The following is a 22,712-nucleotide window of genomic DNA, read 5'->3' on the forward strand; positions in this document are numbered from 1 at the left end:
AGGCCCGACAATAGAAAAGGTAACCAATACAAATTTGGCAAAGTAGAGGAAAAATATTTGAAAACTCCCACCGTCTCTAAACTTAAAAGTAAGGTGACCTAAGCAGTGACATAATCATTTCAAGTTTCAACTCTGTGTGAATGAATCATTTTGGTCAATCTAAATGAATCGGAAACCATTAATAAATAAATTGATTAGGTCGATGATTTGCAACTCTCAATACTGAAATAAAGCTTCTATACGTTATACTCTTGGTATATAAGCATTTGATTTAAAATTTGTCACGTAAATGTTAGCATGTCCGATAAATGTTAAACATAAATATTTGAATACTTGGAACTATATAAACTTATAATACACGAAAAAACTCAACATCAAATTTTAACATATTCAATAACACAAAATAATGAGACTAAAAGGAATCTCTAACTCTTAAGGTAAAGATAATTAATGAAAAGACAAATGTTTAGCAAAAAGTTTTATTCCCTTCGTATAATGTCTGTATACACTTTAACGTGATTAATTAATTTAGATATCAGTGTAATGGGAATTAATGCATTTCTGACTTTATCGGCAAGCAAAATGCGATTTTTTTTTTCTTTTTTTTTGGGTGTAGTTTAATGTTTCTTCTCCTCTATAAATTTACCGAAACCTTGTTCTCTCTAATCATATATTTAAGACACAAAACAAAAGAACTCAGTGAGCTTTAATCAAGATTCAAGAACAAGAATGGCGGACGAGGTGATTCTTCTTGATTTCTGGCCGAGCATGTTCGGAATGAGGACGAGGATTGCTCTAGAGGAGAAAAATGTAAAGTTCGACTACAGAGAACAAGATCTATGGAACAAAAGCCCGATCCTCCTCGAGATGAATCCTGTTCATAAGAAAATCCCGGTTCTCATCCACAATGGTAAACCGGTCTGTGAATCTCTCATCCAGGTTGAATACATCGACGAGGTTTGGCCTAGCAAGAACCCACTCCTTCCCTCTGATCCTTACCAAAGAGCTCAGGCCAAGTTTTGGGGTGACTTCATCGACAAGAAGGTAATCAATCTTCTAAATATTAATAGCTTTATAACCTAAGCTTTGTTAGGCAACATCATCGATCGATATTAAAAGTTTTCGTATAAATGTGATTAGGTGTACGCTTCAGCGAGGTTGATTTGGGGAGCGAAAGGAGAAGAACAAGAGGCGGGGAAGAAGGAGTTCATCGAGATACTAAAGACACTAGAGTCTGAGCTTGGAGACAAGATTTACTTTGGAGGCGAAACGTTCGGTTACGTGGACATAGCTCTCATTGGGTTTTACAGCTGGTTCGAGGCGTATGACAAGTTTGGGAATTTCAGCATTGAAGCAGAGTGTCCAAAACTGATTGCTTGGGCTAAAAGGTGTGTGGAGAGAGAGAGTGTGGCCAAGTCTCTTCCTGATTCCAACAAGATCGTTGAGTTCGTTCCCGTGCTAAAGAAACATATTGGGATCGAATAGACATCTTCTTACTTCTACTGCTATATTTATATATGTTGTGTTTTTATGTTTTTTTTTTTTTGTGTGTTTCTCTTTTATGTCCTGTTTCTCCCTGTTTCGAAAATCTTAACACTATGTCTTCCTAAAAATAATACAAATATTTACTTTGAAGACAGTTGAGGTGTTTTAGCTTAGCTTGAGTAATATCAGCGTTGATTTCAATGATTGTTAGTTTTTGAGTTCTCCATTGTGATTAGAAGAAGAAGACTTCCAGAAACTACAATCATTGGACTGGATCCTTTTTAATATTGCGAGCAGACCACTTTAAGGTCCAATATACAATGGGCTTTACGGCCCAAAAACTAAATCAGTAGCATGATCAGGAAGGTTTGCTCCCAAACGGTTTGCTTGAGTGGCCTTCTCTTTACACATAACTCACATGGATATTCAAATGACAGGACCGCATATTTCGATAAACTGAATCATTCGGAAGTGAGATTTGATAACAGCTACAACTTTAATTCGGTTAAATTCAAATTCATACATATTGGTTGCTAGATATAGAAAATATATAAAACCAAAAAAGGCAAGGAATCGTAAGAAACAAAAGAAAAAGAGAGTGAAGAAAGAACTTATTAAGGGTTTTGCTCAAAATAAATGCATATTTCTTTGTCAAAAAAAAAAAAAAAACATATTTCTTTCCATTACAGCATATAGACAACTGTATTATTAAATTTGTTTCAGGGGCGTATTGAATTTAGTATTTTACAATCCATTATCCATATAGTATTTTATAAGAAAACAAAATATGTATTTAAGTATTTTATAAGTCATATTTTTCAATATTGGTTCGTATAAGTCTATAAGTCAATCAATTTATAATTGTTGACAAAATTTATATATATATATATATGTATGCATTTATAAAGACTTTAATAAGTTACGTGGAACACATTACTAGAACCCCTATCGTGTTTACCTCAAAAAAAATCCCCAAAAACCCTCAACCTCATAAACATCCTTATCCACATATATATATAACAACAAGCATAACACAAACACTCGAAAAATAACAATTGGATCAGAGGTAAACCATACCGGATCTGAAAAAATGGCGGACGAAGTGATTCTTCTTGATTACTGGCCAAGCATGTTCGGGATGAGGACAAAGATGGCTTTGGCTGAGAAAGGAGTCAAGTATGAGTACAAGGAAACGGATCCATGGGTTAAGACTCCTTTGCTCCTCGAGATGAACCCCATTCACAAGAAGATCCCTGTTCTCATCCACAACGGTAAACCCATATGTGAGTCTCTTATCCAGCTTGAGTACATCGATGAGGTTTGGTCCCATACATACCCTATCCTTCCCTCTGATCCTTACCACAAGTCTCAAGCTCGGTTCTGGGCTGATTTCATCGACCGCAAGGTAATAACTCTCCCCATCCCACTCTTAATTATCTTATGTATCTTTAATATGTGTAGGTTTTATTATCTGAGATCCCAAATTTTAAGGGTTTTAGATGAATTTTTTTTTTAAAAAAAAATTCTTTAAAATATATATTTCTTTAACATGCAAACGCTATAAAACATTTATAAAACGATTTTGCGTTAAAGATGTTTTAAAAGTTTTAAGTTCGTTTAAAGAGAAAGAAATGCATGCAAACACAAATGAAAACATTAATTCTGGTTCCAAAAATATCATAATGTTAGTTTCTTAAAGATAATGTACATATGATGATGACTTTGGTGCATTTTGTTAAATTCAGTTTTACGACCCATCATGGAAGATATGGGCAACAATGGGGGAAGAACACGCAGCAGCGAAGAAGGAACTGTTGGAACATTTCAAGACACTTGAAACAGCGCTGGGAGACAAGCCTTATTATGGTGGTCAAGTGTTCGGATACCTGGACATTGCATTTATGGGATACTACAGCTGGTTCAAGGCCATGGAGAAATTTGGTGAGTTCAGTATCGAAACAGAGTTTCCTAAATTGACTACGTGGACCAAGAGGTGTTTGGAAAGAGAGAGTGTGGTCAAGGCATTAGCTGATTCTGATAGGATCATTGAGTATGTTTATGTCTTGAGGAAGAAATTTGGAGCATGAGCCATCTTTTCATGTGTTGTATAGAAGAAAATGGTTGGGGGGTATTAAGAAGAGTCTGATTATATTGTGTGTGTTTCTGTTTTATGCAAGATTTGTACTTTTCTCCTGTTGTTTTGGTCAAACGCTCAAAGCATTGTACAACCGTAATAAAAATGTTCACGGCACCTTTTTCGTTACCATTCACTCTATCTATATCAAAATTAATCTAATCCGAAGAAAATGAAAAAAATATTGAACTAACGAAGTAATTTATTTTTTAATTGATATTAAAGATTAACATATATTCTGTCATTTGGATCAAGATGATCTGACAGACTCTCTCATATAGTAGTAAACATTTTTTTATTACGGTTCATAAAGCTTTGACACCAAAACAACAGGAAAAAAAAATGAAAAGAGAAAATTACAAATCTTACATAAAATCCATTTCCTTCCAATTACATATATACTGTATGTATCAAGTTGGACCTAATGTTTAATTTAACTGACTAATTTTATTATGGAATATGTAATTTTATACCAGTAATAATATTCATGATGCGATCTAGCACTAATAAGTGTGGCTTCTGAATTAAATTCGAATGAAAACGATGTGACAACAGAATAATACTACTACTAGTACTATATAATAAAGTTATATATATATCTCAGGTTACCCACAAAACTAATTCAGAACACACTATCATATTTTTTCTCTTCATTTGGTTTTAAGTTTATATTTAACATCAAACAATCAAAAATACATGGCCAAACTAAAACATTTGTTTATTTTGTGAATTATGTTTCCAATTAATGAAAAAAATACATTATCTTATGTTGTTTATTTTCTATTAGTTTTTTTTGTTGCATAAAAAAGTTTAAAAGATATGTTTTGGTTTTTAGCAAAAGAAGGAATTAAGAAGAAAGATATGTTTTTGGTTGTTAAGATGTCAAATTTGATTATTAATATTTTGATATCCTCTACTATTAATCACAGAATATAGGGTAAATTAGGAAAAAGTATCCTACTGTATATATTGTTTGAAAAAGGCGATTGAATTTGTAATCAAGAGAAAGAATAAAAAAACTATCATCGTTATTTCCGTCACTAAATAAATATACATATAACCTTTACCAAAATAAATAAATATACATATAACCTGAGTTCGAGTGACGTTATTACGTGGAGCTCGGATGACCTCAATGATACACTTTCCCAAACTAGATACCATATATATTGTTGTTAAAATTACGTTTTAGATTTTTTAAAATCATTTTGGATGAAACATATATATATTTCCAGAAATCATAATACATAAATCATAAGATTTAAAATTTAATATAACCAATGCTTGAAATACTACAATAACAATATAAGATTTAAAATTTAATATAACCAATTTTAAGAGTCAGTACATTTACCATTTGAGTAAAATCACTATAGAAGTTTGATTGAATACACTCCCAAAAATATATATTAAAAAAAAAACATTAGAGGGGCCATATATACTTGCCAGAAAGACCAAAAACAAATAATTCACTAGAAATTTCAATATAAAAGTATAAGAAGTATTTCGTTTCAAAACTAGTACTATATATGTATATTGTAATATTTAATATATTAGATTCTCGATCTACATAAAGGTATTGACTATTGATGATACTGAAATATAATATAGCTTGGAGGCCTTGTGCTTATGAAAATTTGCAGGAGCATTCATAAATTTGATCCACCAAATAGTCCCATATATATGGTGTTTACAAATTTAGAATTAGTTGCTTTTATTAAACCAACTAATCCGGTAACCATACTATTATGAGAATACGTACGTAGCACACACACTATTACTCTATACATTTAATTTATTATCTACAAAGAAACTAACTCCAAAAAATTTCTGCATCTGTATTTTCGTCACGAGATTTGATTAGCTCCAAAATTTAGTAACCTATAAACACTTTACTTCTTTGAAAATATATATAAACGAAGAAGTAGCCAATGTTAAAATTTTGCTTCACATTCAAAGCTACGATTCTTTGATTGAGATGCTAAACGAAGAAGTAGTCGTGTTAACAATGTTGTTATATAGTATATTTTGATATACATTGTTCTTAAGGTTGCAGTTTAAGGTTCAAACCGATGGATGTGAAAAAATTAAAGGTTAAAAAACCATGAGAAAGCGAATAAAACAGTCGCCTGGATAAAACATGTCCACGAGTGAGAAATTAATTTCCTAATTTAATTTTATTAACATATGAAAACTGTACTTAATTAAATTAAAATGAGCTAAGCATTTGTATTAATCTTCATTTTTTTCAGATTTGAGTTTAAAAAAAAAAAATATATATCTACAGTATATGTTTTTGTAGACAAATCGTTCGTTTTAATAAAAAAACCAAGATTGTATTGGAGTGGAGTGATCAATAATTTGCAATTTGTAGTAGTGGATGACATAACTTGTCAATTTCGAAGGCTTTTAAATGTGGTTTGCTTCTAGGGAAGCGTGAGGAGTGTCATGAATATCGAAATTAAATGCAGTCACCAACCCTATCGATCCAACACTTTCTTTTTATTTAATGTCACACATTAAAATCACCACCACTTGTGTTATAACCACATTTTTTCCCTCATAGGAACCACAAAAAAAAAAGAGAGCAAGAAAATGGAGAAGAGCAATGATCATCACAAGGATAACCACGGCGGGTCCGATGGTGCTGCGACGGAAAAGTGGGAGGAGATTGGTCCCGGATTCCGAACTGCCGAGACAATGCTCCGGTTAGCTCCGGTGGGGCTTTGTGTTGCGGCGCTTGTTGTCATGCTTAAGGACTCTCAAGACAATGAGTTCGGTTCTATATCTTACTCCAATCTCACAGCTTTCAGGTACGTATCTTATTCATACACATGTTAACATGGGAAATTGGGAATGGTACTTATATTAATGTTTCACCTGCCTCTAAGATTCAGAGTTACATCTTCTCGCATACTATTTACAATTAGGGTTTTTGTGTTGTGAGATGATGTACCGAAGTTTTTACATGGAAATACAGAAAAAAGCTGTAGTAGTTTCAAGGAATTGACTGTAATTATGTGCATACATGTGTATAGTATAGCATTTTTTTTTCTTTTCTCGTTATAATAGATTCATCATGGCCGGTAGTCTTTGGTCCTAAACTTTTCACTTATAATCTTAATTTGGTCCCCAAAATTTTTCACTGTTATCATAAAACATGCGGTTCTGATGAATCACAAGTGGACAATTTTAATTTTAGTGTAGGGGCTAGAATATGCTAGGCACAGACACGTACTAGTCAAAGCTACATTTGTTGTTATCGAAGTTAGTATAGATATGGCCATATAGGGGTTTTTGATTAAGATTGCTATTATGGTTTGAATACATTTTTTTTTAATATGTATTTAACTATCGGTAATTTAGTAATGGTAAAAATGTTATTACAAAACTAGGTACCTGGTGCACGCAAATGGAATATGTGCAGGCTACTCTCTTCTATCAGCAGCCATGGCAGCGATGCCTCGCTCTTCTTCAACTATGCCTCGTGTTTGGACCTTCTTTTGTCTCGACCAGGTCTAGTATAGTATTAACCTTCCGTTAATCAGCAAACCAAATGGACCGCTTGATACTAAAATTCATTTCATAATACATATTTAATTGTCTCAGCTTCTGACCTATCTGGTTCTTGCTGCTGGAGCTGTGTCCGCGGAAGTTCTATACTTAGCTTACAATGGAGACGCAGCCATTACTTGGAGCGATGCATGCAGCTCCTATGGCAGTTTCTGCCATAAAGCCACTGCTTCTGTTATAATCACATTCTTCGTGGTTTGCTTCTACGTTGTTCTCTCTCTAATCTCCTCTTATAAGCTCTTTACTCGCTTTGATCCTCCTTCCATTGTTGACTCCGACAAGAACATCGAAGTCGCTGTCTTCGGAAATTGATCCTTCATTTGCTTTTTAAGTACAATCTAATTTGTCATGTTTCACATGTCTTTTTAACTGGGGTCAAGGAGAAAGAATGCTTTTGTTTATGGACCTTTTTATTATTGTATTAATGTTACGATTTTAAACATAAGAATCATACAAAATTACCGGAGACTAATGATCATCAACACAACGGTTCCATTCACACATTGCCTTGTGAACTGATGATTTACACACAACCAATATCGTTGAATGCAGGATTAAACAGGACAAGAAGTAATTATAAGATTATCGAATTAGTTTCAATACTGTCACCTCTGTTTAGGCGTCTTTAGCTGTTTTACTTACTACACAAACTTTTACTTTAAATATAATGAAACACAAAAGTTTTGTAGATCCGAGAAAAGACTATAGAAACTTCTTTATTTTGTACTGCGAAAAAGGAAACCCAAGCTAAAGAGCCGCTAACCAAGTGTCGTGCCAGCTTATGTGCTTTACCACACCGATATATAAGGATTTCTGTCTGAAATCAGGAAAATTTGCAATTGTACCTTTTTGTTTTTATTTATTCGCAAGTAAATACTCTTTACTTTTTCCCATGGCTGCTGATAAAAGAATGGCGTTTTAAAAGCTTCTGGGAAGGAGTTCGGTGATCATCCTACAAACAACACAGTTGAAACCAGTTAGGTGTCAGTGTCAGATCATCTAGAGAAGGAATAAAATAAAGTAAAGGAAATGCAAGTTAATGCAAACCTTGCACAGAGATGCAGCCGATTCTGATTCCATTGTCTGGTTTTGAGGATTCTCAAGGGACTGAAACGAATCAAGGGCATCAAGAGTTAGTTGCCACCCACAAACCGCCTCAGCGAAACCCGACGAACCCGAGCTGTTGCTGCTACATCCAGCAGCAGCCACATTTTCATTAACCCAAGGACAGTAACAGTTATGATACTTTATTGGATCAAACTCCACAATTTCATCATTGCTATCCCCGTTTGGAGGCCCTGGAAATGAAACAGCATATGTTTGAATTTGGATATTAATGTCTTTATAAACCACGGGAAGAAATCTACAGACCTTGGTCATTTGCAGTGTAACTTGATCCAGGGAGTGCAAAGCCAGCATTGAGCGGAGACTCCCAAGTCTGGGTCACTTCTTCTTTAGATGCTTCATAACCAGAACACATGATCGCATTGCAAGACAAAGATGGATGAACACTGTCGTCGGTGACCAACACATTTATGTTACTCATTTTTTCACCACTTTCAACAGATTCAGCCTTCAATGAATCAACAATTTTGGAGCCACTGTCCGCCCTTACAATTGATTGAGACACCCTATCTTGACTATCCCCAAGCCTACCTTCTCGATCTATTTCTTCAGGAACAAAATCATCAGTAAGGCCTTGGTCTGGTGCAAATTCACCGCTTTGTCCTAGATTCTCTATGACCTCTGCAACTGGCTCCATGTCTCCAACAACGCTATCTCCCCTATGGACTGAAACATCAGCTCCGTGGATTTCTGCCTCGTGACTTGCACCCATTCCAACACTACCCCCACTAACACCTAAACTTGGTCCATCTCTTCCCTGGGCAGTGACAGTCTCTGTGTTCAGTACTTCCTCACCGTCATTTATGCTACTAATGCCTGGTTCAGCATTAAACCGAGCAGGAGCTGGTTGGAAGCAAGCGCTCTGCTGAGCTTGATTGCTGAAATTCAGTTCCGAAGGATCATTGAAGTCCGCACTTTGAGCAGTCGCTACAGAAGGATAATTTACATCATCGAAGTCTGCTGGATGGTTTTCCACACTTTCCATAGAATCATCATTGGCACTGTGGCAAATCGTATCCATAGCAATAACAGAGGAAGCCCGTGTGGAGTCTCTGGCACCTGGGAAAGCCATAGCTTGTTCATTTCCTTCACTAAATGGGTCACTTCTATTTACTTCCCTCTCATTTTCAGTATCCAGAGAGTGACTTGGTCCCCCAACTGATAAGTCTCTCCCATACAAGGGAGGATAAGCTTCATGCATATCAGAGCCTCGGGTACGCTTTGAAGGCCCTGCTGAATCATCATTAACCTCATCACCATCACGGTCAACAACAGTCCCTTCAACACTGTCTGCATGTTGTATCCGTAGATAAGGCCTATCAACTGTGCTTCCTCCATCATCCAGGCTCCGTTTACGAGTACTAGGCCCTCGTGATTCATATGAAGCAGCACGATCACCAACCTCACTTCCTGAAGGCTGCCTCCACAACACTTCTTTTCCTCTATCACTAAATTGGTAATTATCACGCGTCACAGACATGTTCAATTGCGCAGAGGATGATGCACCAGCTGCAGTTTGATATAAGTTTGGACCTACATTTGATACTAATCTTCTCTTAACTGAAGTTTCAGCCTCGTCAACATCTTCATTTTGCTGCTGTTCCATGCCCTCATTACCAAACCATCCATTGATTCCACTTGTTGCACTAGTGCCACGTGTCACTCCCATTTTCTTGCTCGTTTCAGGAATACTGGCATTTATAGAGGCAAACGGAACCGGCCGAGAAGTGGTCATGAAATCCCAAATCCTGATGGTTACACCACATAAACTACAATCCAGTAAAGGTAATCTGGATTCAGATTTGTATTCTGGACCCAAAACTTCATAATTTCCAGAGGCTTTTCGGGATGAAGCCGAAAATTGTTTTCTGCTTGGACCAGGATCTTGGAGACGACTTTGATTTCTAGCTGGGCCAGAAGGGCACCCATTTCTAGCTGACTGGGCTGAATGTTCTTCACAATCTTGGATATTTGGAAGCCATCTAGGCTCCCATCCACATAGGCTTATCAACTTCTGAGCCTACAAGGTTATTTTTTTTAATAAGAAATGGTAGTTTATTGCTAGTAAGCTTGCATTTTCACGAATATAAGAGTGCATATTCCTGAGTTCTTACCCGGTAGTAATTACTGAGAGCTCCTTCCTTGGACGTTTCTGCGGCTGAGATATTATCCATTTTGAAACTGAGATCATCATTGGCATAGACTTGAGGATGTGCCAGAAGGCGGTCAATTTGCGGTCGTCTTGAAGCACACATCTGGTCGATTGCAGATTGCGAGACAATTGGCAGAGAATAGAATTGAAGGAGCCCATCACAACGATCCTTGTAACCTCCAATCAAGGCTGATGGAGGAGTTGGAGGAAATTGAACTAAGCTTTCTGGACAACTTTTTCCTACCCAAGGACAAGAGCTCTCATGTGCATCATCAAGCTGCTTGGAGAATTCTTCTCGGATGTTATCAGCTGTTATCAAATAAGGATAAGGTATATCAAATATTAGCACCATATAGATTAATTTCCAATGGTGTTTCTTGCTTAAGAGAAGAATCACACCGCAAACACACAAAATTCTTTTCGTTGGTATATATGTTGGTTATTGACCAAAACTCTTCGTTCCGAAGATGCTCAGAAAGAGTTTGAGAGATTATCTCCTTTTTGGTACAGTACAAGTGAAAGATGAAGACTTAAATTCTTCCACAACACCTCAGTGCCAAGAGTTAGAAAGAAAAAGACGATCTGTTTAATTACAGGAACAAGAATATTAACCTTCGGGATGATTCAACGAATCTTGTGGAAGAGAGTAATGTAGATTGGAACCACAGTATTCACACTGAAGTTTGTCCAGATCAACACTAACCCAACCTTTCTGAGCACAAGCCAAAGAACTAGCTGTCTGTAAACAAAGAAAAACCATGGCAGGAGACACCATTAATAAAAAAACAATTTCCACCAGCTGAAACTTGCAACAGATACCATAGGACATAGAAAGGACCAATCCAAAATAGAGAAAGACGAAAAAGTAAATCACCACACAAATGAAGCAACCTAAGTTACTAGGATTGACTTCTCAACATGTCCATTAGATACACTGTTAGATCAGCCTAAGTTATTGTTTGAACCAAAAACAACTACAGGAAACCAAAAACAACTACAGGAGGCCATGCCAAGTTTACCGCATTCAATCTAATTCCCATCACTATATAAACTAGATTAGGAGAAATGAACTTAAATTTGGTAGGATATGCACTAGCTAATATTTAGTTTTCTGAGTGAGGACAAAGAAAATAGCATGTGAAATAGCATAAAACGAGAAGAAAAGACTCATACTTTGGGCTTTCCAAGCCAATTTGAAGGCTTAAAAGTGGCAAGACGTCTAAGTAAATCTCCTCTATCCCAAGTTCTACACGAACGAGCTGAAATTGCCAGCCCATGACCTGACCAGTCCACACTGCCAGCGTTAACCAGAAAAGCAGGAGATGATGCCCCTGCAGAGCTGTTAATGCTTGAATTGAAATCAAACGTCGAATACCAAAAAGCAAAAAATTGAAAAATTTCAAAGCATTGGTAGCAAAATTAAGATGCAAATCTCAAACAAGGAAACCCTAGATATATCTCACATGAGCTCTAATTAAACAAAACGAATTAAAAAAAAACTCTTAATTTCCCACCAGTGAAGCTCGATCTGCGTTAAGAGAATGGGGACTCACCTAGCAGCAGCTGTAAGAGGAGGAGAAGGCGATCTAGCTCGTCGTCGGAACCTATCAACAGGGGTAGCAGAGGCGGAAGCAGAAGCTGAGGCAACACTGTTCCGATTACTAATAGGGTTTACGTTCTGCGAACTCACATCCTCTTCCTTCATCCTCTCCTTCGTCAACGAGAGACACACACACACACTCTCTCTCTCCCTCTATTATATCGGGGATTCACTTTCAACAGAGTAAGGTAAAGAGAGAGAAATCTGAAATATGACTACTCTCTCTCTCTCTCTCTTTTTCAGCGTTATTTATTAATCGAATCTATATTTATTTATTTTGGTATTAAATGCTCTCTGTTACTTTTCGATTGATATTTTAATGAGTTTAATTTGATCTCCGGCTGCTTTGGTGGACGAATTTGCCCTCTCTGTACAATTTACGGCTCATATTTTGCCACGTGTGTCAATCACGCAGAAGTTCCCGGGTCGGTATATAAATGAGACGGGTTCATTATAAATGGGCTTTGCTGTTGAGCCCAATATCCAATTTGAGAGGACTAAAATGTTCCAGACAAGAAAATAAAGTTGTGTTTTTTTTTTCTTTTTCTTTTCTGGATAAAATGATTTTATATAATTGTTAAGAGTAAATTTTTTTATGGCTTTTAATTGTTTGTTTTTGTAAATTGGCCTTATCGGAAATCCGCGAAAATTTCAGGCATAGAAGCAGCCACACCCACACAAGCTCAAGTTCAAAGTTATCTCCGCACTCTCTTCTTCTTCTTCTTCTTCCTTCACTTATCTTCTTCCTCTCTCTGTTTCTCTCACTATCTCTCTAAATTGCTCACATATCCTCAATTTGAGCTTGATGATTTCGAATTCGATACGTCTATAACCCCAATTCCTTTCGAATTCGGTAGCTTTTGTGTCATTTCTGGTTCGAAATCCGTCGGGATTGGAATGAGATAAAAAGTCTCTGAATTTGCTATTGCTTTTTGCTTTGTTCGTTATCTGGGTTTATTGGAGATGCCGTCGATGCTTGTTCTCGTCGGCACAATGCCATCGTTGGCTTCTCTGGTTAGTCTAGGTGGTGCTTGTGCAAGCGTTTCAGGAACGAGTTCTTCGGATGCATCCTATGCGTTAGTTAAAAGGGTTTCTTTGTCAAGGAGAAGCGTTAAGGGTACTAAGAAATGGCTCTGTAGATATTCCGTTTCGTCTTCTACTACTACTACTACTGCTGACTTCATTGCTGATCAAAACAACAATTCTATAGATTCTAACTCGTTTAGAGGGAGTAAAGATGGGGATGATACCGAGGTTGTGCTCAAACAGAATCCTAAACCTGTGTTGAAACCCCCTATGCCAAGGGTGGAAAGAGTTTTGGGGTCGAATACTGCTCCTTGGACTAAGGATTTATCCAATGGGGGTAAGTTTGATGGCGAAGAAGAGAGGAATAAGGTTATTGAATCTCTTGGTGATGTGTTAGATAAAGCTGAGAAATTGGAAATACCGAAACCAGGTAATAGAGAAGGTGTTGAGGCTGTTAAACCGTCACCGCCTACTGCCAGCAGTAGTAACTCGAAAAATGGTAGCTATGCGAGTGCTGGAGCCACAAGGAAGACGAAAACTATGAAGAGTGTGTGGCGTAAGGGAGATGCTGTCTCTGCTGTGCAAAAAGTTGTTAAGGAATCACCTAAAATTGATAATAGAGGAATGCAGGTCGAACCTAGAACAAAAGAAGAGGAAGAGGCCAATGCCAAAGCAGGCGCTCAATTGGCACCACCTCAGCCACCTTTTAGACCTCAACCTCCTGTAAGACCCCAGCCAATGTTACAAGGGAAGCCTATGGTAGCTCAACCACCCGTCAAGAAATCACCCATCTTAAAAGATCTTGGTATGGCACCAAAACCTCCAGTTTCTCAAGAAGTTGATTCTAGCATTAAAAGTAAAGAAAGGAAGCCTATTTTGGTTGACAAATTTGCTTCCAAGAAAAAGGCTGTTGATGCTGTGGCCTCTCAGGCTGTGTTAGCTCCTACGAAGCCTGGAAAGGGTCCTCCCTCTAACAAGTTCAGAGTTGAGCACCGTAATAAAAAAAATGCATCAGCTAGCCCAAGACGAAGAATTGTTGCTGAAGATGACGGCGATGAAGATACATCCATTTCTAGATCAGGTAGAAAAGGGAGAAAATGGAGTAAAGCGAGTAGGAAGGCTGTAAGACTCCAGGCTGCAAAAGATGCTGCACCTGTCAAAGCTGAAATCTTAGAGGTAGAGGAAGAAGGCATGTCCATCGAGGATTTGGCTTACAACCTAGCCATCGGCGAAGGTGACATCCTCGGGTATCTATATTCAAAAGGGATTAGACCTGATGGTGTGCAGACCTTGGACCGAGAGATGGTGAAGATGATTTGTAGAGATTACGATGTTGAGGTCCTTGATGCTGATTCAGTTAAAGTAGAAGAGATGGCAAAGAAACGGCAAACTTTTGATGAAGAAGATTTGGACAAGTTAGAGGACAGGCCTCCTGTCATAACGATAATGGGTCATGTGGACCATGGAAAGGTAAGCACAATTTGCACTACTATCTTTGTTTTCATGTCCTACTCGTCCATAAAAGGATATGTAGAGTCTTATGTTTTAGCATCATATTTTCCTAATGGCATTTTTTACCTATTTTGCAGACTACTCTTCTAGATTATATCAGGAAAAGCAAGGTATGAATGAGATTAGCTATCTGACGTAACTTTGATTTGCCTTTTCATTTATCAAAAACTTTCATTGTGGCCTCGTCAGTTCTTTATCAATTCTAAAGCATGGCTAATGGCAATTAATGTGTTGAGGATACAACTCGTATTTAGCATAGGAATCTATATTTGTGTTTATTCATTTTGCTTACTGGCAAGGTTAGTGCTACATAGCTTTTTCATCTAATCTTTCTTACCTGGTTATCTGCAGGTTGCTGCTTCAGAAGCAGGGGGAATTACACAAGGAATTGGTGCTTATAAGGTGTCTGTCCCTTTTGATGGAAAGATGCAGTCCTGTGTTTTCCTTGATACCCCTGGACATGAGGTAGATCCTTTTTCTTGCAATTGAATCTTCACATGTTCGTTTTTGATGCTGAATTATAGTCCCTGAGACTTTTTTCCATGTAGCATGTTTTTGACTACCTCACATCTAATGCTAGCCATACCATAATATTTCTCCTGACTTGTGCTCATCTAGGCATTTGGGGCAATGAGAGCTCGAGGAGCACGGGTCACTGACATTGCAATCATTGTGGTTGCTGCTGATGATGGAATTCGTCCTCAAACAAATGAAGCAATAGCTCACGCAAAGGCTGCTGCTGTACCAATAGTCATAGCTATAAATAAGGTATTAGGTTCATGTAGCACCTGCGTTCATCTATCTAGGAATTGACAAAGATTATTACCTAGAATACTATTTTTGTTTTGTTAATTCTTCTTTACCTTGTGTATATGTATTTTCTCTCAGTCTAATTCATTTCCTGTTCCAGATAGATAAAGAAGGAGCTAGTCCAGATAGAGTGATGCAAGAGCTTTCTTCAATTGGTTTGATGCCGGAAGACTGGGGTGGTGATGTTCCAATGGTTCAGGTTGAAATACATACTATCATCACACATATGTTTCAGGGTCCATATGTTCCATGGGATCTAATATCATGCTCTATATTTTCCCTTAACAGATCAGTGCGTTGAAAGGGGAGAATATAGATGATCTGTTGGAAACTGTCATGCTTGTTGCAGAGGTTAGTTTGTTATAAATCCCATGATAACAGGTTTGCTTGATTTTTCTGTTTCTTTTTGCTAGATGCATAATGAAGCTTAATTTGGTTTTCTTCTCATAAGTACTACATAGTGGCTACTAAATGACTTGCATCCTTGCTCCAAAGTGGACACAAAATCTTGCTTCAAGGAAGGCTATAGACTAATTATACTTACATATGGGCTTCAATTCATATTTTTTCTCAGTCTCTGCTTTTGCTTCTCATTAGCTATTCCCTGTGGACTGACTTTATTTTGGCTGTTTCAGCTGCAAGAGTTGAAAGCAAATCCACACAGAAATGCCAAAGGTATTGTTATCGAGGCTGGACTTGATAAAGCAAAAGGACCATTTGCGACATTCATTGTTCAGAAGGGCACTTTGAAAAGAGGGGATGTTGTTGTTTGCGGAGAAGCTTTCGGAAAGGTTTATCCAAAATTTTAGTTTTCTCCCCAAGCGCATTGTGCGGATGATATAAAATGGCTAGAAACTTACCTGCTTTGGTCTTGCTCTGTTTCTGTGTTTAGGTACGAGCTTTATTTGATCACAGCGGGGGACGAGTTGATGAAGCTGGACCCTCCATACCTGTACAGGTTTGTAGTTTCATAATCTACCCTAATTTAAACGTCAATACACAATAATGGAAATACTCTATGCAATTCATGTTTATTTTCTTGGTGGCACAATCTTGATACTATGTTCTCATATTTGGATTGATTTAGATATCTAATTTAATCTAAATTATATTTGCAGGTGATTGGCTTAAATAATGTCCCCATTGCCGGTGATGAATTTGAGATTGTCGCTTCCCTTGATGTGGCTCGTGAGATGGCAGAGGCACGTGCAATATCACTACGAGATGAAAGAATATCTGCAAAGGCTGGGGATGGAAAGGTCACACTTTCCTCCTTAGCTTCTGCTGTATCAGCGAAAAAGATGTCAGGCTTAGATTTGCATCAGCTTAATATCATCTTGAAGGTTGATGTACAGGTAAAGAGCCCATTTGGTTCATCCGCTCATCGTCTTAAACATTTTGGTTTCTGCGGTCTCTTCTTATTCATGCTAATTCCAATCATCAATGTGATAACTAGGGATCGATTGAAGCAGTCAGACAAGCCTTGCAAGTCCTCCCTCAGGAGAATGTCACCTTGAAATTCTTGCTACAAGCGACAGGGGATGTGAGCAACAGTGATGTTGATCTTGCATCAGCAAGTGAAGCCATCATTTTTGGATTTAATGTCAAAGCGTCTGGTTCTGTTAAGAAAGATGCAGAAAACAAAGGTGTTGAAATCCGACTATACAGAGTTATCTATGAGCTTATTGATGATGTGCGAAACGCAATGGAAGGACTTCTTGAGTCTGTTGAGGTTAGCATTGATTTCTTACGCAATTCGGAACCGTTTTGTGATTGCCTTATCTGATAACACGCCTCTATAGATTTACACTGAAACTTTCTTTTTTTGGTTGATTAGCCTGAAAAGTAATTTCTCTGTCATGGATTATCATAAAACATAGATTTTGGTCTCAGTTCATGAGTCTTATTGGAGTTTTGTAAACTGAAGATTCATGTCGCTGTTGATAGGAACAAATCCCAATTGGCTCAGCAGAAGTTCGGGCTACTTTCAGCAGTGGTAGTGGTCGTGTGGCTGGGTGTATGGTGAATGAAGGGAAATTTGTCAAAGATTGTGGCATCAGGGTACTCCGGAAGGGTAAAACTGTCCATGTCGGTGTCCTTGATTCTCTTAAACGAGTTAAAGAAAACGTGAAAGAGGTAAACTATCAACTTCCATCTTACGAGCTGAGATATGTCCAAATCTAAACCAAACCCTGTTTTTTTTTCGTCTTTCTTACTTGGTCAATACAAACCTTTCACTCTGATTATAATGTTCTAGGTGGGTGCTGGATTAGAATGTGGTATTGGGATGGATGACTACGATGATTGGATTGAAGGAGACATCATCGAGGCCTTTAACGCAGTTCAAAAGAGGCGAACGCTAGAAGAAGCATCGGCTTCAATGTCTGCCGCGATTGAAGAGGCTGGAGTTTAATTGTGATATAGGATTTGCTTCTAAAGTCATCCAAGAAACTCAGGCAAACAACAAAACCAGACCCCCAGGGTAAGATTTGGGTCAGACAACCTTTTGGTTGGTACATTGTTTGTATGGTCTCATATTGTATATGGCAAATGTTTCTACATGTGGTTGATTGATGTAGGAAAAAAAAGAAAGAAAAAAGACCCAAATGAAACAGTATTTATCTTGAAAAAGTCACAAAAAGTATCCTTTATTTATTGTCTATATATAACTCTACTAGTGTTATATAATTTTTGGTGAATATTTTTATAACGTGCGGTATAAAATGTTTATAAAGCTATAAAACTGTATACTTGAGCAACCTTTCGCTTGGTAATATTAAAAAAATAAAAATAAGAAATCACGGAAATGGTATTTCTGAATATTTATCCCCTAAAATAAGAAAGTGGGAGAACATCGGTGTAGTGGCAATTTAACAGACAAGATGGGCGCGAAAAAGACAGCAATAACTTCCCCACTTGAGTGTGTATGTGCGCGGCTTTTAACGGTCAACGATAGAAATCATGAGCTCACAGACTCCAACGCTCTCTTCTCACCCGTCACCAAGAAATTAAAACACAAAAAGCAAACAGGGCACTTAAAAGATCATTGTCCTGAATCATCCTTTTTCACGTGTCGTCTTCATCAAATCCTCACCGTCACAACAAACAAGATCCTCTGTTTTCTTCTATTGACAACCCAGAGAAACACTAAAAAGGATCCCAACATTTTTATTCAATGGATCTGTACTACAAAACCAGATCTCCATCACGTGATTTGAAACCACTTGCAGCTCAAAAATATGGTGAACCAAGTCGGAGAAAGAGACGATGTCGTCGACAAAGAGAATTAAACTTGAGTTGACTTCTTGTAAGAGACAGAGAAAACAGAGACCTTTCCAAAGTGTTTTGCTGATAGTCTTTCTTGATCAGTCAAAAGCCTGTCTGTCTTTTTCCCCATCTCAATCTAATCTTTTTGACCTCTTAGCCAAAACCATTCCGTGGCTGCCCCAAATCTACGATTCTTTTCGTTTCTTCCTGATGTGTTCGGAGATCACTCTGTGCTCTTACCAAAGCTAACTTGTAAAAAAATGAGAGGAAGGATATGTTTCCTGGCAATAGCGATTCTCTGTTCTTTCTCATTCATCTTTGTGAGATCCTTAAACGAAGAAGGGCGTGTTCTTCTGGAGTTTAAAGCTCTGCTTAATGACTCCAATGGCTATCTGGCAAGCTGGAATCAGTTGGATTCAAATCCCTGCAACTGGACAGGAATCGCGTGTACCCGTCTCAGAACCGTAACTACTGTTGATCTCAATGGGATGAATCTTTCAGGTACACTATCTCCTCTCATATGCAAGCTTAATGGTTTAAGGAAACTGAATGTCTCCACCAACTTCATCTCCGGTCCAATCCCTCGGGATTTATCTCTCTGTCGAAGCCTAGAGGTTCTTGATCTCTGCACAAATAGGTTCCATGGAGTGATACCAATTCAGCTAACAATGATCATCACTCTTGAGAAGCTGTATCTATGCGAGAATTATCTTTTCGGTTCAATCCCTAGACAAATCGGTAGTTTGAGTTCGCTTCAAGAGCTTGTGATCTACAGCAACAATCTCACCGGTGCAATTCCTCCTTCCACGGGGAAATTGAGACAGCTTCGGGTCATTAGGGCAGGACGGAACGCGTTCTCGGGTTTTATTCCGTCTGAAATCAGCGGATGCGAGAGCCTAAAGGTACTTGGATTAGCGGAGAATCTTCTTGAGGGTTCCCTTCCTAAGCAGCTCGAGAAGCTTCAAAATCTTACTGATCTGATACTCTGGCAAAACCGTTTATCTGGCGAGATACCTCCTTCCGTAGGAAACATTACCAGTCTGGAGGTGCTTGCGCTCCACGAAAACTACTTCAAGGGATCAATTCCAAGAGCTATTGGGAAGCTCACAAAGATTAAAAGGCTGTACCTTTACACAAACCAGTTAACCGGAGAGATACCTCATGAAATAGGCAACTTGACAGATGCAGTTGAGATAGATTTTTCGGAGAATCAGTTAACAGGTTTCATCCCGACAGAGTTTGGCCAGATCCTGAATCTCGAATTACTTCATCTTTTTGAGAACATTATTGAAGGTCCAATCCCTAGGGAGCTTGGGGATTTGACACTGTTGGAGAAGCTAGACTTGTCTATCAATAGACTAAACGGTACTATCCCGCGAGAGCTTCAGTTTCTAACTTACCTTGTAGATTTGCAACTTTTTGACAACCAGCTTGAAGGGACTATTCCTCCTCTAATCGGTTTCTATAGCAATTTTTCTGTCCTTGACATGTCTTCCAATTCTCTGTCTGGTTCAATTCCTGCCCACTTCTGCAGATTTCAGAAGTTAATACTTCTGAGCCTTGGTTCAAATAAGTTGTCAGGAAACATCCCTCGTGATCTGAAAACCTGTAAGTCACTGACAAAGCTAATGTTAGGCGATAACCGGCTGACAGGAAGCCTTCCCGTTGAATTATTTAATCTTCAGAATCTTACTGCATTAGAGCTTCACCAAAACTGGTTATCAGGGAATATACCTGCAGGCCTGGGAAAGCTGAAGAATTTAGAAAGACTGCGTCTAGCTAACAACAATTTTACTGGTGAATTTTCTCCAGAGATTGGGAATCTCACAAAGATTGTTGGCTTAAATATCTCCTCTAATCAGCTCACTGGTCACATCCCTAAAGAGTTGGGAAGTTGTGTCACTACCCAGAGGCTTGACCTTAGTGGCAACAAGTTTTCCGGGTACATAGCAGAGGAGCTTGGTCAGTTGGTGAATTTAGAGATTTTGAAATTGTCTGATAATAGTTTGACAGGCGAAATTCCTCATAGCTTTGGAGATCTTACTCGGCTCATGGAGTTACAACTAGGAGGCAATTTCTTGTCTGGAAACATTCCAGTGGAGCTTGGAAAGTTAACCTCTCTGCAAATCTCCCTCAACATTAGTCACAATAATCTCTCAGGTACGATTCCAGACAGTTTAGGAAATCTACAAATGTTGGAGATACTTTACCTCAACGACAACAAGCTTTCAGGTGAGATCCCTGCTTCAATTGGGAATCTCATGAGCCTCCTCATCTGCAATATCTCAAACAATAACTTGTTAGGAACAGTACCAGAGACAGCAGTGTTCCAGCGGATGGATTCATCGAACTTTGCTGGAAACCGAGGGTTGTGTAACTCTCAGAGAAGCCATTGCCAACAACTTGCCCCAAATTCTGCATCGAAGCTAAATTGGTTAATGAATGGTTCGCAAAGGCAAAAAATCTTGACAATCACTTGTCTTGTAATCGGCTCGATTTTCCTTATCACTTTTGTTGGTATCTGTTGGGCAATAAAGCGGCGAGAACCAGCATTTGTTGCTCTTGAGGATCAAACAAAACCGGATGTCATGGACAGCTACTATTTCCCTAAGAAAGGTTTCACATATCAAGGCCTTGTGGATGCAACCAGAAACTTCTCCGAAGACGTGGTTTTAGGGAGAGGAGCATGTGGAACGGTCTACAAAGCTGAAATGTCAGATGGCGAGGTGATAGCTGTGAAGAAGCTAAATTCTCGCGGCGAAGGAGCTAGTTCTGATAATAGCTTCAGAGCTGAGATATCAACACTTGGAAAGATAAGGCACAGGAATATTGTGAAGCTATATGGTTTCTGCTACCACCAGAACTCAAATCTTCTCTTGTATGAGTATATGTCAAAAGGAAGCCTTGGCGAGCAACTACAGCGAGGTGAGAAAAGCTGCTTGTTGGATTGGAATGCACGATATAGAATCGCCCACGGCGCTGCAGAGGGTCTGTGTTACCTCCATCATGATTGCAGACCTCAAATAGTTCACCGCGACATAAAATCGAACAACATTCTTCTTGATGAACTGTTCCAGGCTCATGTTGGAGATTTTGGCCTGGCTAAGTTGATTGATCTCTCTTACTCAAAGTCCATGTCAGCGGTTGCTGGCTCTTATGGATACATCGCTCCAGGTGAGTAAAACATCACAGATTTCTTTCTCTCACACCCGCTTATCTGACATATTTGATTGATGTTTTGCTTTGTTTCAGAATATGCTTACACTATGAAGGTGACAGAGAAATGCGATATCTATAGCTTTGGAGTAGTGCTTTTGGAGCTAATAACAGGAAAGCCCCCAGTTCAACCGCTGGAGCAAGGAGGGGATCTAGTCAATTGGGTTAGAAGATCAATCCGTAACATGGTTCCAGCCATTGAAATGTTTGATCCGAGGCTGGATACAAATGATAAGAGAACGGTTCATGAGATGTCTCTAGTCCTAAAGATTGCACTGTTCTGCACCAGCAATTCTCCGGCTAGTAGACCAACTATGAGAGAAGTTGTGGCTATGATTACCGAAGCTCGGGGATCAACTAGCTTCTCTTCCTCATCCATTACATCAGAAACTCCTTTAAAAGAAGCAAACTCCTCCAAAGGTAATGTACGCACACAAACTTTTTTCAGCAAGGTTGCAAACTTTCCGATTCTCATATGAACATTTTAACTATTCTGCAGAAATTGACTTTGTTGCATCACCTTGAAGTCAGCAAATAAGTCCAGCTCAGTCATACAGTGGAAAATAGAAATGTTGACTCTGATTCACAATGATCTCTGCAGTTATTACATAAACCAACACATTGTTAGGTAACATTGCTGAACATGTAAAGCAATGTTTGAAATATTCTGCAAAAGAACAAAACAGAGGTCCAAGATCAGATAAGCAGCTAGGATCTTTCTCTCTCTCTCTTAAAATAAAATATAATTATGCAGATTACTTATGTAACAATCTATGAATGATTTAGAGGGCTTAAAAAGCCATAAACGTATC

The 22,712-nt window shown here is 38.3% G+C and overlaps 6 protein-coding genes across 7 annotated transcripts; 5 read left to right on the plus strand and 1 right to left on the minus strand.

Moving 5' to 3' along the window:
• The first annotated feature begins 663 nt into the window (after positions 1-663).
• Positions 664-1,706, plus strand: LOC17899078 (glutathione S-transferase U25). The gene is made up of 2 exons (XM_006305531.2): positions 664-1,044; positions 1,141-1,706. The coding sequence occupies exons 1-2, from the start codon at positions 730-732 to the stop codon at positions 1,483-1,485; spliced, it is 660 nt and encodes a 219-aa protein (XP_006305593.1). The 5' UTR covers positions 664-729; the 3' UTR covers positions 1,486-1,706.
• Positions 1,707-2,474: 768 nt separating this feature from the next.
• LOC17897785 (glutathione S-transferase U26) lies at positions 2,475-3,751 on the plus strand. Its single transcript, XM_006305536.2, has 2 exons — positions 2,475-2,890; positions 3,231-3,751. Exons 1-2 carry the CDS (start codon positions 2,576-2,578, stop codon positions 3,570-3,572), a joined length of 657 nt encoding a protein of 218 aa, XP_006305598.1. The 5' UTR covers positions 2,475-2,575; the 3' UTR covers positions 3,573-3,751.
• A 2,418-nt stretch (positions 3,752-6,169) lies between these two features.
• LOC17897790 (CASP-like protein 2A1) lies at positions 6,170-7,660 on the plus strand. The gene is made up of 3 exons (XM_006304149.2): positions 6,170-6,432; positions 7,015-7,135; positions 7,229-7,660. Exons 1-3 carry the CDS (start codon positions 6,215-6,217, stop codon positions 7,502-7,504), a joined length of 615 nt encoding a protein of 204 aa, XP_006304211.1. The 5' UTR covers positions 6,170-6,214; the 3' UTR covers positions 7,505-7,660.
• A 103-nt stretch (positions 7,661-7,763) lies between these two features.
• LOC17900072 lies at positions 7,764-12,301 on the minus strand. 2 transcript variants are annotated; one of them, XM_023788831.1, is made up of 7 exons: positions 12,023-12,301; positions 11,643-11,763; positions 11,082-11,208; positions 10,432-10,778; positions 8,564-10,337; positions 8,240-8,490; positions 7,764-8,144 (listed from the first exon to the last, which is right to left on the minus strand). In XM_023788831.1, exons 1-7 carry the CDS (start codon positions 12,172-12,174, stop codon positions 8,073-8,075), a joined length of 2,844 nt encoding a protein of 947 aa, XP_023644599.1. In that variant the 5' UTR covers positions 12,175-12,301; the 3' UTR covers positions 7,764-8,072. The 2 variants fall into 2 exon arrangements, with proteins under 2 accessions (XP_023644599.1, XP_006304706.1); XM_006304644.2 differs by having other exon boundaries at positions 11,643-11,808.
• A 408-nt stretch (positions 12,302-12,709) lies between these two features.
• LOC17899544 (translation initiation factor IF-2, chloroplastic) lies at positions 12,710-18,077 on the plus strand. The gene is made up of 12 exons (XM_006306597.2): positions 12,710-14,565; positions 14,685-14,717; positions 14,959-15,072; positions 15,226-15,375; positions 15,518-15,616; positions 15,706-15,768; positions 16,053-16,208; positions 16,310-16,375; positions 16,536-16,772; positions 16,874-17,149; positions 17,365-17,553; positions 17,675-18,077. Exons 1-12 carry the CDS (start codon positions 13,033-13,035, stop codon positions 17,828-17,830), a joined length of 3,072 nt encoding a protein of 1,023 aa, XP_006306659.1. The 5' UTR covers positions 12,710-13,032; the 3' UTR covers positions 17,831-18,077.
• Positions 18,078-18,175: 98 nt separating this feature from the next.
• On the plus strand, positions 18,176-22,712 carry LOC17899588 (leucine-rich repeat receptor-like serine/threonine-protein kinase At1g17230). The gene is made up of 3 exons (XM_006306563.2): positions 18,176-21,858; positions 21,937-22,320; positions 22,400-22,712. The coding sequence occupies exons 1-3, from the start codon at positions 18,945-18,947 to the stop codon at positions 22,423-22,425; spliced, it is 3,324 nt and encodes a 1,107-aa protein (XP_006306625.1). The 5' UTR covers positions 18,176-18,944; the 3' UTR covers positions 22,426-22,712.

Source organism: Capsella rubella, unplaced genomic scaffold (assembly GCF_000375325.1).
Source record: "Capsella rubella cultivar Monte Gargano unplaced genomic scaffold, Caprub1_0 scaffold_1, whole genome shotgun sequence".
In the NCBI taxonomy this organism is placed as follows: domain Eukaryota; kingdom Viridiplantae; phylum Streptophyta; class Magnoliopsida; order Brassicales; family Brassicaceae; genus Capsella; species Capsella rubella.

What these genes read in the sequence shown, in the direction of transcription:
- LOC17897790 (XM_006304149.2), top strand. Translation starts at nt 6,215, where the DNA reads ATGGAGAAGAGCAATGATCATCACAAGGATAACCACGGCGGGTCCGAT. An exon ending in TCCAATCTCACAGCTTTCAG is followed by an intron (nt 6,433 to 7,014) that starts GTACGTATCTTA and finishes TTACAAAACTAG; the next exon opens with GTACCTGGTGCACGCAAATG. An exon ending in CCTTCTTTTGTCTCGACCAG is followed by an intron (nt 7,136 to 7,228) that starts GTCTAGTATAGT and finishes TAATTGTCTCAG; the next exon opens with CTTCTGACCTATCTGGTTCT.
- LOC17900072 (XM_006304644.2), bottom strand. Translation starts at nt 12,174, where the DNA reads ATGAAGGAAGAGGATGTGAGTTCGCAGAACGTAAACCCTATTAGTAAT. An exon ending in CCTCTTACAGCTGCTGCTAG is followed by an intron (nt 11,809 to 12,022) that starts GTGAGTCCCCAT and finishes AAGCATTAACAG; the next exon opens with CTCTGCAGGGGCATCATCTC. An exon ending in TTCGTTGAATCATCCCGAAG is followed by an intron (nt 10,779 to 11,081) that starts GTTAATATTCTT and finishes ATTTGATAACAG; the next exon opens with CTGATAACATCCGAGAAGAA.
- LOC17899588 (XM_006306563.2), top strand. Translation starts at nt 18,945, where the DNA reads ATGAGAGGAAGGATATGTTTCCTGGCAATAGCGATTCTCTGTTCTTTC. An exon ending in TTATGGATACATCGCTCCAG is followed by an intron (nt 21,859 to 21,936) that starts GTGAGTAAAACA and finishes GCTTTGTTTCAG; the next exon opens with AATATGCTTACACTATGAAG. An exon ending in AGAAGCAAACTCCTCCAAAG is followed by an intron (nt 22,321 to 22,399) that starts GTAATGTACGCA and finishes ACTATTCTGCAG; the next exon opens with AAATTGACTTTGTTGCATCA.
- LOC17897785 (XM_006305536.2), top strand. Translation starts at nt 2,576, where the DNA reads ATGGCGGACGAAGTGATTCTTCTTGATTACTGGCCAAGCATGTTCGGG. An exon ending in CTGATTTCATCGACCGCAAG is followed by an intron (nt 2,891 to 3,230) that starts GTAATAACTCTC and finishes TGTTAAATTCAG; the next exon opens with TTTTACGACCCATCATGGAA.
- LOC17899544 (XM_006306597.2), top strand. Translation starts at nt 13,033, where the DNA reads ATGCCGTCGATGCTTGTTCTCGTCGGCACAATGCCATCGTTGGCTTCT. An exon ending in GTCATGTGGACCATGGAAAG is followed by an intron (nt 14,566 to 14,684) that starts GTAAGCACAATT and finishes CCTATTTTGCAG; the next exon opens with ACTACTCTTCTAGATTATAT. An exon ending in GACTTCTTGAGTCTGTTGAG is followed by an intron (nt 17,150 to 17,364) that starts GTTAGCATTGAT and finishes CGCTGTTGATAG; the next exon opens with GAACAAATCCCAATTGGCTC.
- LOC17899078 (XM_006305531.2), top strand. Translation starts at nt 730, where the DNA reads ATGGCGGACGAGGTGATTCTTCTTGATTTCTGGCCGAGCATGTTCGGA. An exon ending in GTGACTTCATCGACAAGAAG is followed by an intron (nt 1,045 to 1,140) that starts GTAATCAATCTT and finishes AAATGTGATTAG; the next exon opens with GTGTACGCTTCAGCGAGGTT.